General features: G+C 33.7%; 1 protein-coding gene across 1 annotated transcript; it reads left to right on the forward strand.

Moving 5' to 3' along the window:
* Nucleotides 1-445: 445 nt before the first annotated feature.
* Nucleotides 446-16,059, forward strand: LOC106159395 (chromatin-remodeling ATPase INO80). Its single transcript, XM_087005718.1, has 36 exons — nt 446-625; nt 1,692-1,869; nt 2,022-2,107; nt 2,307-2,374; nt 2,724-2,852; nt 3,331-3,469; nt 3,656-3,702; nt 3,857-3,982; nt 4,213-4,266; nt 4,424-4,627; nt 4,919-5,120; nt 5,329-5,396; nt 5,804-5,855; nt 6,109-6,203; nt 6,557-6,670; nt 6,977-7,072; nt 7,447-7,734; nt 8,129-8,246; nt 8,520-8,605; nt 9,023-9,193; nt 9,427-9,526; nt 9,733-9,834; nt 9,994-10,087; nt 10,789-10,872; nt 11,017-11,311; nt 11,631-11,750; nt 12,016-12,241; nt 12,452-12,579; nt 12,865-13,032; nt 13,247-13,405; nt 13,553-13,655; nt 13,849-13,934; nt 14,102-14,251; nt 14,481-14,577; nt 14,878-15,063; nt 15,364-16,059. The coding sequence occupies exons 2-36, from the start codon at nt 1,703-1,705 to the stop codon at nt 15,411-15,413; spliced, it is 4,458 nt and encodes a 1,485-aa protein (XP_086861844.1). The 5' UTR covers nt 446-625; nt 1,692-1,702; the 3' UTR covers nt 15,414-16,059.
* Nucleotides 16,060-16,314: the final 255 nt, after the last annotated feature.

Consider the following 16,314-nt stretch of genomic DNA (forward strand, 5'->3'; position numbering starts at 1 on the left):
TATAAAGCTCACCATGTTTGAATTGCCCTCCTCGTTTCCTCGCTGCAAATGTGGTCCCAGTCACATGACCATATGACGTAAAGTTGACCTTTATAAACACAGGGACCAGCAAACAATTGTGGAAAATTTTCACACATTGTTCATACAAACGAAAAATTTTACCAAAAAAAGTATTATAAAATATTTTTTAATAAACATGTGTTATATTGTATATATCTGTACTCAGAATTGAGTTTTAATAAATAACTTTTGCTGTAACCCTGTGAAAGATGCCTGATATATGGAAGAAATACAAGGCTTAAAAACAGCAATTTTACTGACTTCTAAGGACATGGAAAGCCCATTTATATCACTCATCGATTTCAGCTTCCCTCTGGTATATTTTTGATCAAATAAAATTGTTTCAGAGCTTATAATTATCGTTTTTAGATACTGGATTGAGAGTATTAAATTGATAATGGCGGGCGACCCCCAGCGACGCAAGAGGAAAGTCATGCGATGGGATGTGTTTGCCGCTCTCAGCCATGCACTGCAACCCTCCACTATTCGCCATATTGGCTGCGTGGTTTGGGAATGCAAAGACTTCGGTGATAGGAGTTTGTTTAGGCCTATTTCTATCAGAAAGGTAACTTTTTCAAAGAAAGATGGTGGTACACTGTGTTTAGTAGATGTCGGTGGACTTTATGGGTATATTTTGTTGTTTATATGTGGATAAATGTGCAGACTATTGAATGCGGAGTAGGTCAAATTCTTTGATGATTTTCTGGGTCGATGGGGAAGATGCCGTCCTTATTTTCGTAACAGAACCAATTTTTCAGTTATTGCGTGTATGTTTCGCGTTGTTTACAGACAGTTCTTGTGCACGTGGGAGAAAGCCGGTTTAACCCTCTATCCACTGAGTACATGTATGTTTTTAAAATGAAAGCAGGGGATCTTGCTATACTACTTGATGTTTCTTTTAAGTTCGTTTCAAGGTCATTTCTATTAGATATTAGAGCTTGTATTGAATATTGTTTATGTTTTACATCTTAATCGTGAGACATGCTGAAGTACGTTGAAGTTTAGTGTGTACCCTAGTCTTAATATTCATAACCATACTCATTATATATGGCTAGTGAAGTGGAATTTGGCCCGTAAAAAGACTGAAATGAAAATGCTTATAAATGCCAGAAACATAGAAATTATATTTATTATGCTACCTAAATTTACATGGTAATTAAAGTAAGGCACCAGAAATAATATGATTAATTATAATAACAAAATAATGAAATTTCAAGTTTAAAACTTACATTAATTTTTATATTGAGATTGTCACATGTTATGATGGTGAATATGTATCATTACAACATATTGTGCAAAGGTATATGCTGTTATCTATAAAAGTTGCAAGGAGTAACCATATTCTTCATATCAGAAGTTTTGTAATTATGTTTTATTCTATTTATTTGACAAGATCACATATGATGGACAAACTCATTTCAACTTTATTTTATAATCCCCCCCTTAATAATGATGATGATGATTATTATGATTGTTATGATTATTATTGTTTGAAAACCAGTTTTAATTAGTTGACCTATGTTGCAATGAAAATATTTTCAGAAAATATTTTAAGTAGCTGTTTATTAATAATTTTTTATTTGTCTTTGTCCATGATATTATGAGCCACCTGCATGTGTGTTGTGTTTCAGGGCTATTTAGGATGGCTAATGCAACTGTAGACCAGAAGCCAGTATTACCTGGGACTTCTGGTCAGCCCCAGGATGACCTGGCCAAGCCCCTTCATGTCCAGCATATAGAGAAGTGTTTGGAGTTGGGGCCATTTCTTAGCTATGTTGACAAGGTGCTAAGCATTCCAGATTTACCAAGGTAAATAAAGTGACTAGTTTGTTTTTTGCTAGATTTCTTAAGCGTTAAAATTGTCTTTATTTGAATAAAATATATTAATATAAATGTTCATTTGCTGATTTACTTCAGCTTTAGCTAAAACCTGCAGTATCATTCTTTAATTTATATTTCAGTGATTCAGATACCACAGATACAGATACTGAATTATCTGACGCAGAGGGCATGAAAATAGTTAATGGGGTTGCTACAACAAAGCCAGGTAAATTGTTCTCTTCAGTTTTAAAAGTACATGGTAAAATTATTTGAAAGAGTGTCATTTAGTTATATTTTAACTTTACCTGATTTATTTATTTATTTATTTTATTTTATTTTTTTAAGAAAAAAGAAACAATTTAATGAGAAGAATGTAAGGCTTTATTAGATAATATATATTTTGAGTGGAATTTCTTTTGTTTCAGAGAGGAGGGCAGACAAGACCCGGCTCTATAACTTCACTAAAGTAAAGAAAAGTAGAAAATGGTTAAAGGTAAAGAGTAAAAATGATAACATTTAATGAATCCATCGATATTTTGTTTTTCTTTGGCAGCAGCTGACTTAAAATAGCAAATTTTGATAAATACTAATAACCATAATGTTGGGGAAAAAAATGGCAGAGGCATTGTTTATTGCCAATGCCAAAAAATCTCAGATATGATTAAGGGTTAAAAGAAATAAAGTGATATTAATCAGGTGTTATAAACAGGTTTTAACTGAACTAACTGAAAAAGATTTAAAATTCAGTATGTATAATAAAGTTATGCAGTTATCCAATGGGTTTAATTCCTCTCAAACACTGCAGTATGCATCTGTCACTTAGCCAACCTGTCAAATTTCAGAACATCTTGTTAAGTGATAGTTCGTCTGATGAGGACGATGATGAAATGACTCCTGAAAAAATGCAAGAAATGCTCAGAATACACAAACTACAGAGACAGTGCCAGATACAGTTTTACAATGACCCACAGGTATGGAATATTATAGAACTTATATATTGACTTGTGTTGTAAAAAATCTTCCTATTTTCTTATCAGGTAGCAGGCATTTATGTTCAGGAGCACATTACATTATTTTTTCATAATAATTTTCTATTCCTGAGAGAGGGAGAGGGGGGGGGGGTGGCAATGAAAAGGAAGGCATGTGGACATTCCATTTGCTGAAGCCAAATTGGAAAATTTTTTTATAGACTATTTTTTGTTTGGAACTTGATAAAGTGATAAACTTGATAAAGTTGAATGCAAGAAAATTGTTCAGTTTATTATCTTGTTTTTGTTGTACATTTTACATACTGTCCCTGTAATGGGGAGAAAAATAGGAACTAAGTCAATGAATCTCTTTTACCTATTTCCTAAAAATAGGACATTTTAGTGCAAATCATTCATTATCTGCTATAAAACCTATGTTTGGATAGTATATACTCAAATTTTGGATGTGCTTACATTTTAGTTACATCAGTATCAGTATTATAGTGTGGGGTTACTGTCTAACTACGACAAATATCATGACCACCACAAGCAGATTCTTGGGCCTAAAAAGAAGGGACCTAAAGATGAACAGAAAAAATTGGAGAAAAAGCTTATGAAAGGTATGTATATTTACTTTACTTTTAAGTTGTGGTTTATTATCATCCAATCAAAATTATGACATTACTTTAGAGAATAGATGTTGGACCATATTTTGACAGGCATAAGACAAAACAAAGTTTGTTCAAGATTCTACATACGCGCAATGCATGATTACTAATGGAAGTATTTAATTTTTGCCTTTGAAGCCAAGCTGAAGAAGCTAAAGAAAGAGAGAGGGTCAGATGAACTTAAGGTAAGTCCCACAAGACACATAGCTAAATTTTTTGTTGTTGATTTTGAATAAGAAAATGATGATAAGGTTTAAGTTAATAGGTAAATATTTACATTTTTATTATTTTATTCAATTTAGTGCTTTAATAGATAAAGTAAATGCTTTTTGATTACAGAGCCCTCCTATTCACCACTCCACCCATACTCTGAAGGTGGTCAAGGTGAAGAGACTAACACCAGAGCAAGCATTGGTGAAGAGAAAAAGAATGTGGATGAGCATAGTGAAGAAAGAAGTTCCTAAGGTATATTGGACATTTTTACAGACACATGGATTCTTCATCTTTTTTTTTTTTTTTTTTTTTCAATGTATTAATGGTTTTTCTTTTAGAATGATTCAGTCTTTTAGATTAAATTGTTGTCATGATAACAATAGGAAATAAGCATAGTAATGAAAAGTTGTTCATTTAAGTTTTATCAGATATTTTTGTTCATCCCTTAAAGGAACATTGTATTATTATTAATTGTATTTCAGGCTCAGAAACAAAGGACATCAACACGTAAAGAAATGTTTTCAAATGCAAGGAAGGTAATTTACACTTTGTGTATTTGTACTTTTTCCCAAAAGTATTCCCTTGTACCAAATTTATTTTTATGATAGTGTGAGTAGTATATAAGCTAAGAAAGGAGAAGTTAACATGAAAATAAAATGGAAATAAAAAAAAATCTGTTAAATGTAATTTCAGCTAGCAAAAGAATGCATGAAAGAGAGCCGTAGGAAAGCATTGCAGTTCCAGCGTAGCACTAAAGATAGTTTACAGAGAGCACGTCGGCTAACTAGGGAGATGTTAGTCTACTGGAAGAGATTTGAAAAAGTGGAGAAAGAGTCTCGTAAAAAGGCAGAAAAAGAAGCCCAAGAACAGAGGAAAATGGATTTGGAATTAATGGAGGTATGGTCTTTCTACCCCACCAACATGAAAAGAGAATGGTGTGTTGGAATAAGTTTCAGGATTTGTATGAAGCGTGGTTGCATTGTTTTTAGATTTTTTTTTTTTTTTTTACTAAAAAAATTTATGGACTTTCCACTCATGGCATATTTTTTTCAATATTGCCAATATTTGCTATTATGTCATTTCCCTTCAGATGATCTTCAGCATTATCATATTGTCACTGTTGTTACTCAGTGGTATCAATTACAGAATTAGATTTCTTTTCTATGCTTTTGTTTATATTTATTAAAGGCAAAAAGGCAGCAAAGGAAGTTGAATTTCTTAATCACCCAGACAGAACTGTATGCCCATTTCATGAGTCGCAAGGTAGCGGGAGGTAATGACACAATGCAGAAAGAGATTTTACAGAGATTGGATGATGATGACGGGGACTCCAAGCGCCATCTGGAGGTATCTGGTGGATTGGTTACAGACATGAAGGGAGATAATTACAGTGAGTTTCAGAAGTTATCAACCTCAGAAATCAAGTAATGTTTTTTATACAATATAAACATACAGTTCCTGTTTATCAAGCTATATTTTGGTTGTTGCAAGCTGGTTACATGTGTAATGACACTGTCTACCACTATTTATAATGACTTTTATGTCATTTAGGCAGTATTTTCAACATTGTAACTTATACTGTCTTATTGTTTTTTTAGATAGTGAATCTATGAAAAACATAGCTGTAAAGAATGCTACAGATGCTTTCCAAGCTCACCAGGCAAAAGTAAGAATTTGTTATGTTGATTTATAACTTATCTACATGATGACAGTTAAAAGTAGTACATGGAAAGTCTTGGCAAAAATCAAGATTTTGGGTTTTTGACTTAACTCTGATACTAAAGATTTTACCACTCATGAAAACATTGGTTTTACATTTTTTGGAATATCATGGAAAAGAGTTTTTAAAAAATGGATCAGTGATCTATAATGTTTTATCATATTTTTTAATCAGTTGCCCCTGGTAACAGTTTAAGTTATAGTTTCATAAAGCAGCTGAAACTAAGATTGTATTTTTTAAAAGTAAGAAACTTCCACAGAAGTGTCAAGAGAACTGTATGTTTTGATGAAGAATGTCTTGAGTTTCAATCCATGAAAAAGTGGCAGTAGTAAAAGCAAACTTTTCAATTTCAGACCAAGTCATTTGATAGTGGTGTTGTGATGAGACAGAAAGCCAAAAAATCATGTAAGTATTTGTGACAGCACATTATGAGGAGTTCCATTGTTTTATTCTTAAAGTGACCCTTTATGAATATTTGGCACTTGTAGACAAGCTTTTATGCTATGCGTGTGTACAAAGAAGCTTTAAAAAGATAATTATCCATCCTGTTTGTACCTAGAAGTTTTCGCAAATTAGTAAAAAAATTTACTTCATATTTCATATATCCAATTACTCGCTTAGATAGTAAATTATACAGGATTTTTTTTACTTGTTTCAGTGGACTCTAGCCTGTCAACACCAGACCTCACTATGGAGGAAGAGTTGCCACAGCCTAGTATATTTGAAGGCAAATTGAAGGCTTATCAGTTGAAGGTAATGTGAATGTCCCTGTCTACTTGGCTAAATTATGTTCTGTATTTTGTTGGCAATATATTTTTTGTCAAGATTGGAAGAGTGTTATGCTAGCAGACAAAAGGTGTGCTTGGTTCTGTTTTATTGTAAGGTCTATTCTAGGAGGATTATGAGGATTTTTTATTTGCAGAATGTGACCTTCATATATTAAATGGTAACACACAGAAATGCAGTGCTTGGAGGAAAACTAACATACCAGAAATCCTTGTGTTGTCACTGAAAATATAGTTCACATGGAGATTAACGTTCTTTTAAAATCATTAGATCAGCAGTTTTAAATGCAGACATTAATTGTTGTTCACTGTATCCTGTAGGGCATGAACTGGTTGGCAAGTCTTTACAATAAAGGCATCAATGGTATATTGGCAGATGAGATGGGACTGGGAAAGACAGTTCAGAGCATTGCACTTCTCTCTCATTTGGCTGAGGTAAGATGAATATTAGCTGTTGATAAGAAATGAGATACGCAATTTTTGTGTGACATGATGCAGCAAATTGTATATCTGATTGGGATTTTAGAACTTTTACAACTCTTGTTGTAATATTCTTCATGATATTCCAATATGATCTAAAAGACAAATGATATCAGAGGCTTTTAAAAGCTTTGAATCAGTAATTTTTGAAGTCATAAATTTTCTTGTCAAAACAACTTTTATTGTTCATGTTGACTTGATAATATTTTATGAAAAAAGTGCAAATTTTGTGACATCTGTGGATGTTCTTATCATTTTTAGCACCATGGCATTTGGGGGCCCTTCCTTGTGATTGCCCCTGCATCCACCCTACACAATTGGCAACAGGAATTCTCCAAGTTTTTGCCAAGATTCAAGGTAATTTCACTGAAGTGCTACAAGAAAGTAAGCCACAGTTATGATCTTCCAAGTATGTGGCAATTTTTTTCTTGTTCCTATCAATATCTCCTTTTTGTGTGTGGTCACAGTTGGGACAGCACAAAGTGAACATCTGAACAACAGTTACATGAAATTACTGTCAGTTTAGCCTAAAAGATTCTTGAGTAACAGACCCATCAAACTATAATGCATGTCAACTTCAAGAATGGACAAAAACATATTACTTTTCAAAAGCAACATATTTTTAAAGAATGCATTGTTGCATATGTCATGTTGCAGCTTTATAAGATTGTTCTGAATGTTTTTGAATGTCAGGTTTTCATGAATTCTCATTCAGTGATGTTTTTATCCAGGTTGTACCATACTGGGGTAATACACAGGATCGTAAAATCCTTCGTAGCTTCTGGGATCAAGCCCACGCCTATACGGAGCAATCTTCCTTCCACGTTGTGATCACCAGCTATCAGCTGGTCATCCAGGACATGAAATACTTCCAGAAGATCAAGTGGATCTATATGGTGCTGGACGAGGCCCAGGCAATCAAGAGTAGCAGCAGTATCCGCTGGAAGATGCTGCTTGGATTCAGCTGTAGAAACAGATTGCTACTCACTGGAACACCCATACAGAATAGTATGGCTGAGGTAAATGGATATGTTTTTTTCTTCAGTATGTCATTTCACTTTTTTTTGCAGTTCACAGTCAGTCTTGTCGGAAATTTGTATGGGGCCCAAGTATTTTTCTTTTTGTGCTAAATATTCTTTAAATAAATAAATTGGCACATTCAGTGGTTCAGGCAAGAGTTATGGTTTGTCACAAAATGGGTGTTAAAAGCATTACCATGAAGTTCATAAATGATTTTCATTTTAAAATAAATCTCAACAAGGATTCAGTGAACATGTCAAAGCCTTTGCTTGAACCTCATATTGACATTTTAGAATCAGCATTAACCTTTTTTCTTGCTGTAACAGGTAAGTTTTGATAACTGAAAATTATTTACTTAAATTTTATTGATATACTTTTTAAATGCCTTTCCAGCTGTGGGCTCTTCTGCATTTTATCATGCCTACGCTGTTTGATTCCCATGATGAGTTCAATGAGTGGTTCTCTAAAGACATAGAGGGAAGCGTGGAGAAAATGTCTGGCATGGATGAAAGTATGTATACTTATGCAAAAGCAACTTTCTTTATCATGTTTGTCACTAAGAGTGCTACCTTTTATCATGTATTCAACACATCTTTATTTAAATCCTTTTGATTTAGGTGTTCGATTTAATAAAGTTAGCTCTTTTAATATAACACTTAAAGTGACTAAATCTTCTTTGCTGTGAATTAAAAATTTTTATTAAAATAGTGCATCTTATAGTATCCAAATTATCCTGGCAGGAACTGATTTCTTTGTGCTTTAAAGTGATTGTTTTTCCTTCCAGATTGCCTGTCAAGACTTCACATGATATTAAAACCCTTTATGTTGAGAAGAGTGAAAAAAGATGTAGAAAATGAGCTCTCTGATAAGGTAGGGTTGGTGTCAGAAAGGCATTAGTACGGTAATTGCTACCTCATATTTAAGTTAGATACCAGGTGTCTGTTTTATTTTAAAAGAAGTTAGATTCATTTTACTCCTATTGTAAAATTCATGACTTATATATGATAATATATATTGCTATTATTATTGTTGTTGTTGTGGTGATGATGATGATAATTGTACTGTTAGGACATGGTCCATACTTTCAATTTTCACTGTTAATAGTTAAACCTCACCATTTGTAAACTTAATTGTAACTGAGAAGTCACCCTTGTTATTGTGCTGTCACCCAGTATTAGCCTGGTCAGACAGAAGTTGCTAGTAATAAATGAAATAATATTTGTAGTATTCCTGAAAACATCATATTTATAATATACATGTTAAATGCCAGAATTACTCTTTCCACAGATTGAAATCTTAGTGTACTGCCATTTAACAAGGCGACAGAAGATCTTGTATCAGGCCATTAAAAACAAGATAAGAATAGAGGACCTAATACAGTCGGCAATGGCCACATCAGCATCTCAAGCACAGAGCACAACAAGTAGTCTCATGAATTTAGTCATGCAGTTTAGAAAGGTAAGAGCTACCACAGCACCAACGGCAATTTTTCTTAATTTCTGAGTTACAGAAATTATTTTGTTGATCAGTTATATTTACAGTAGATGATTAGATGTTTTCTACTTATCAACAAAACATTATAACTTATAAAATAAAATATAAAAATAGGTATTTTCTAGTTTTGTTTCTATATATATATATATTAACCATACATGTCATATTGGTGTCAAGCAAATTATTTCAACCAACAGGTGTGCAATCATCCAGAGTTATTTGAACGTAGAGAAGTGAGGAGCCCATTCCATTACAAACCAGAGACATTCATCTTGCCAAAGAGGATATATAGAGAGTGTAAGTACATTAAAGCAAACTGGTTTTTCTTGATATTGTCAGATTTTTATGATTCTAATGATTTTTTAAAACAAACATTCCTAAAACTTTATGTGTTGTGGAAATGTATTTTGGATATGTAAGGTCTTTTTTTTTTTTTTAAATGAAATGAACTTTTTTGTTGTTTAATGTTACTAAATACTTACAGTGTCTTTATGTAATTCTAGGTTTGATTGATCATGCTCTTCCCAGCAAACAAAGATTGTTGTATAATATGTTTTGTATATACAACCCAGAAAATGTACACCGTTCATTGGTTGGCACCAGTGGTAAGTAATTGGTCATTTTTGACAGTTCTTTGTCATTGTAGTTAGATGGTCTCGTAAATAGCTTTTTGTACTTCCTGAGGCTCACTGACATTAGTCCACATGAACTTACTTTGCTAGTTTTTATTTATCAGTGAATTATGATTATTTCTTCATTTTTAGATGGTCTTGTAAAGAGCAGTTTCTCCTTCCTGAGGTTCATAGACGTCAGCCCTCAGGAACTTGCATCTGTGATGTTAGGAGGACTTCTGGTCAGGTGGGTTGTATATTTGTAATGTTTTCTACTAATAAGAGGCAGTTATATCAATTTAGTGCCAAGTAGAAAAAAGCTAATTTTGCCTATTTGATATATGGTAAAATATCTGCCAGTTCATCACTGATTTAGGGGGGGAAGCATCCCATAAAATGAAATAGTTATTAATGGATGTATGAATTAAGTGTCAAATTTTCACATATTTTGTCACACTTTTTGATGCTAAAACTCATCAGGTTTGAAAACATGTTGCTTAAATTGTCTATTTTTAATATAATTTAATAATTTATTTACTAAAATCGCAACCTAAAGGTTGAAGTTTTACAATGTGTCTTAAATAATAAAATCATAAGGTATTTTAAAATTAACTAAAAATTATAAACTAAAGGACCAAAGACTTATAAGACAGTTTGAAGCAGTAATTTACATAAAATTTAAAAGACTGTGCATTATAAAAGATGATTTAAAACGCTCCGTTTTTACTTTTGGTATTAAAAATTTGTTGCTGTCCCTTAGATTTCTTGGGTTCTTTTGTTTAAACAGATGGTGTAGCTTATTAAAATTCTTGATTTTTGTAAAAAAGTTCTTAAGTAAAACGTCTCTTCTCTCCCTCAGAGAGGTGAGATTACTAGCCTGTAGGGCATCCTTGTAAGTATAAAATGGGTAAATAATTCTTTACTAATAATTCTTGGGTAAATTTTCAGGTGGTTAGCTTTGTTTTTGTGGCTGAAATCTGCAAACAGGATATACCACCAGCAGCAGTGGCACAGTGATGAACCAAAAGTCAAGTGAGTTGATTTTAGGATTTCCAAGTGTCACTGTTAGAAATATATCACATAATAACTGTCCCTGAGCTGTTTCACCATAAATATGATTGTGTGAATCTTGCTGCTGCTAACTACTCTGAATTGCATGTGTTGTTACTCATTTAGGTATTTAAGCAATAAGGCATTCCTCCTAGAACCTCTTCAGACAGTGTATTTCCCCAGTGTACAGACCAGTCAGCACATCAAAGAGATGGTGTTCACTGGCTACAACAACACTGCCCATGGCTTCCTGGAACACACATTACACTACATCCCAGAGACCCCAACCCATCGTAGAACAAGGCTACGACACTTGCATTTCCATGGACATGCTGGAAGACAACTGGGGTCACCTACTTCTCGGACACCTCGCAGTCCACCTGTCTCTCCGACCAAAACTCTACCTACATCTCCTACAAAGGTTGGTATAGTTGATAAGTTTGATGGTTAGGCATGATATTTTGAGGAGTATGAGTAGTTTGTTACTTAGATTAGTATCAGTGTAAGAATGGACTGAATTTTCCAAAAGATACCAATCAGCCAGAGACAACTCTGTCTCTGTGTATTCTATTTTGGAAGTATTTCCATGCATCAACTTAACAGGCCCAACTCAAGGTTATATGCACCACCAACCTCCCATCTGCCCTAGTCTTGAATATATTCTCATTAACATAGTCTTTTTAATTTTTTGGGATAACATAAAGCACATCTATAACGAAAATCTATTTTTTATTTTCCAGCGTCATCATTCTCACATTGACTTAGACAGTGCAATACATAGACATCTTCCCAGACCACCCAAGGTGCTCCCCTGTCAGCTGACTGATGTACCTGCCTTCCTTTACAATGCAATGCCAAAGGTTAGTTGTAATATTGATGCTGACAGTGTCTGAACTTCTTGGTTTTTCTCATGATATAGCAGAATTGCATAAGTTGTATTTTGTTAATAAAAATGGTCAAACCTTGCCTTCTTGGACAGTTGATTGAAATTCCAGAGAATTTTAAAATAATGCCTTCTTACAGTTTTCTGTATAATTGGTACTTCTGTGTCACACATTTTAAATGATATTTCAGTCTTTTTGCATATATCTTTAGTAAAATATTTATTCATTTTTTGTTTCTAAGATTGCCTGTTGCCCAAGGGAGATCTATTGCTGTGATCGCAGTGCAGCATGGGAACACATGAGAGCCTCCCTGTGTGGTTCTTTAGATGCACGTAACTCGCTGTTGTATGGCACTCCAGATGTTTATGAGCAGGTGCGATGGGCTAAGTATTACTTCTATCCAACTCTTCCATGTGGAATGTATGGGATCACACCCAAACATGGATACTCGGGAATATTTGTACCAGGTAGGTGAAGGCAACTAGCATGTAGTCTACATGCGCAAGTACACATGTATATACACTCTCACTAACACTCACTGTTGTATTACATGGCAACAATGGTCTGTCCTTCTGTGCTATTATATAAGAAGTTTAACTTCTGTAAATTGAACACAAGATTTTATTTTACTTTTGCATGTGCAAACCTTTTTATTTAAAGATCTTATTCACTTATAGACAAGGAGACGTTAGTGACAGATGCTGGAAAGCTGTCAGTGCTGGATACTTTGCTTCAGAGGTTGAAATCTGAAGGGCACAGGGTACTGATCTACTCTCAGATGACAAGGATGATTGACCTGCTGGAGGTTAGTGAAATTGTGTTTTTATGCTTTGTGAGTTCATTTTGAATATGTAGTGATGAGGTTAGAATTTGCCGTGAGAAGAGGAACTGTGGTCTTATTTATCCATATATCTTTTGATTTCTATCTGAATCTTTGTTTGCCTTTGATGAGATTCTGTTCTGTGCTACTTCTTTTCGCTGTAGCAAACTCTTTAGTAGTCTTTGCTGATGATCTTAATGTGGGTTTTGTTTATTACATTGTAACATTGCCTTATAAATATTGTTTTTTTTTTTTAAAAAAAACATCAAGGAATATATGTGGCATCGCAAACACACTTACATGAGGTTGGATGGTTCATCCAAGATATCTGATCGACGTGACATGGTGGCTGACTTCCAGACCAGGTCGGATATATTTGTTTTCCTCTTGAGTACCCGTGCTGGTGGCCTTGGTATCAATCTGACGGCAGCTGATACTGTGAGTACATTTATATTCTTTAATACAATATGTTTTAGGATTGCTTAAATCTAAGACGAGGTCCAGGTCATTTTATATCTCACAGTTTGAAGATAGTGACAGAGACGTTACTTTATCTCTCACAGTTTGAAAAGCTATATTGACCACTGAAAGGATGTTTCAAATAGTAAACATAGTTTTATAAGTTTAAAACAATTCACTTCATTTATTTTAGGTGATATTCTATGACAGTGATTGGAATCCTACAGTGGACCAACAAGCCATGGACAGAGCTCACAGGCTGGGGCAAACCAAACAAGTCACTGTGTACAGACTCATATGCAAAGGATCCATTGAAGAAAGGATCCTAGAGAGAGCCAAAGAAAAGAGTGAGGTGAGGTGATTGAACATATTTATTATGATTGAGATACATTATTTTGTGTTTCGTGTTATGTAGTATTTTGTTTTAAGCTAATAATCCAAAATATGTGCTGAAAACTTTTATTTTTACAGTAATTTTACATGTTGTTTGGGTTTTTAGATTCATCGCATGGTAATCAGTGGAGGTTCCTTCCGTCCAGATACTCTCAAACCCAAAGAAGTGGTGTCTTTACTGCTGGATGATTCAGAAATGACGCGAAAACGTAAATTTTGTATTTTGACTCTTTTGCAATTTTTTTTAAAATTAGTTTCAAGTAAAAAAGTATTGATTTATAATCAGTGCAGTACTTAGTTTACTGTGGATAATTTTATTTATCTATTGAAAATACTGATTGGTTTGAAATTTTGATAAGCATTTTTTTAAACAAGTTTTTCTTAACTTCTCCCTTCCATTAGTGAAACAAAAGCAGGAAGAAAAGAGTCTGAAGCAAGAAAAGTACAAAGTCAAAGACAGAAACAGAAAAAGGGAACAATATGCCAAAGTAAGATTTTACTCTTTTTTTACTTGTAGGATTGTAAGTTTTAGCAGCTGGTCCATTTTTGATGAAGAATTCCCCTATAATCAGTTCCCATCTGCATTTTTTCCTTATTATATAAATGTAATGACAAATCTATCAATCCACACTATTTAAACTTTTTCTATTCACAGAAAAAGCAAGAAAAAGGTGAAACTGTACGAAAAAGGAAAAAAGATAATTCAGCATCAGCTGCAGAAGAGTCCAACTTTACTATCCCAGCAGACAGTGAGTCCATGTACAGTTGTGACTCTCCTTCCATCCCACCCAGTCCTGGGAGTGTGGTGAGTCAAAGATTAGGACTTGCCCATTACATTGGTTTAGAATGTGAAATATAAAGGTTGCCCTATATATGTATTGACTAGATCATGATATTGTCGGAATCTTACTCTAATCTAATCTTAGAAAACACTTTGGTTTAGGCTTTTACATAAAGTGATATTTATTACATAAAGTATATTTAACATACCCTAGTAGAATGTGATAAAAATAGTTTTTTTTCCTCTTTTATAGGTTTCTGTTGGCAGTGAACAACCGCTGACTATTGATGAGAGCAGTAATGATGGTGGACTGTTAATAGTGGATGATGCACACTCTACTTTTCCTCCAGGTTGGTTGATTGAATGGGCAAAAACTAAAAAACTTAATTCCAAAAGAATAGATATTGGTGCATTTAATTATTATTTATTGTCAATATAAAGATATAGCATATATTAAAATCCAACTTCCTGAATTGCCATTTGTTAGATACGAAAAGCAAATATTCAACAATACATATTTTTGATATTTTGTCCTTTGAAGCATTTTATAGTTTCTTACTGTGAAAACTTTTATTTGAACTTCACTTGTAACTGTTGATTTTAGAGAAACACAACTTAAATCAAAATACAATTACCGTCTTGTTTTACAGTCACAACGCAGGTCACATCCACTCCAAAGAGAGGGTCTGGGCGACGAGGGAGACCAAGGGGTTCAGGAATGGGACGCCGTCCCCGGGGTAGGGGAAGTATCACTAAGGCACTTACAGCGGCTGAGATTGCAGGGGCAAAAGCAGGGAAGTCTGCAGCATTTAAGGCATATGGCTACAGCTTTACAGGTACTGGATATTGGTATTTTTTGTATTTTATTGGTATTAATCAGAACAAATTTTTACCAGTTAATGTTGTGCAATTTATTTTGTGTTGATAATTTTCTTGATATATTACTGCTCTTCTGTTCTACTAGTAAAAAATGCGAAACATACAGGTAGTTTTTTGTAAGAAAAAGATCTCATAAATGAGGGCAATGACTAAATTATCAACTCACATTTTAATAGTCATTTGCATGGCAAAAGTGTCAACAATGCATATGTATATAATATAATATAATATAAAGTATGCATTTCTGATCATTTCAGGCACAGAGGAGACCTCAAACCAATCTCAGACAGACTCACAGGGACTATGATTGGTTTTTACTGACATTCAACTCACTTAAATGGTTACCTCAATAACACAAAGATGAACATTCATGGAAGGCAAAACTTTTGATCCCAACAAAGAAATAATTCAGTTTCTATTGCAGTTTGAAGTATTAACTATTTATGATGTTATGTATTATCACTGCATTTTGAATGAGAAGGTGACACGTGCCTTGTTTTTGTTAAAAAATAAGCATAGTATAAAATTTGACTTTTGGTCATTTGTGGAAAAGAAAATGCTCTTGTCTAGAAAATTTTATATTTCATCATATAACATTATACCTTTCTGGTATTTCTTTGAATAATTCATAAAATCTGCCTCAAAAGTTTGGTATTTCTAGTGTGATTAAAATTTCTATCGGAAAAGGTGTAAGAGGATTTTTAAAAAATTCTTTAAATTATTTTGTTTATGATTGAATATATTAAGTTGTATAAGCAGCTGTTCCTATTTTGAACACTATGCCTTGAATGCTATTACACACTGTTGTGCTGAAGATCTTCCAAGAAGACCTGCATTTATTGTTTGATCAACAGTTCTGTTTATCTCACAACTCAATTTAGAGTACGCTCATAAAATAAGGCATAATTGGGATTTTTAAAATTTTTGATTCAAAATAAAACTCATAAAATTCATATTCTATACAATGACTGTGAGTTGCTTATGAAGCCATAAAGTGATGTGGGCAATAGAAGTAGTGCAATTCATGAAGCACAAAGCCCATAGGATGGAATGATAGACCCTGTCTCCAGACCCACTTTCTGCTGTCCTCACTGTCCTGGTAAAGGAGTGAGGGAAGTCTGACCTAGTTCACTGAAGTACCACTGGCCTCTGCCGACCTCAGTGTATCATGAGACTTGATAACAAATAATAGTTGGTTAATAGAGCAT

This window comes from Lingula anatina, chromosome 2 (genome assembly GCF_051362555.1).
Source record: "Lingula anatina isolate TDL-2025a chromosome 2, LinAna3.0, whole genome shotgun sequence".
In the NCBI taxonomy this organism is placed as follows: domain Eukaryota; kingdom Metazoa; phylum Brachiopoda; class Lingulata; order Lingulida; family Lingulidae; genus Lingula; species Lingula anatina.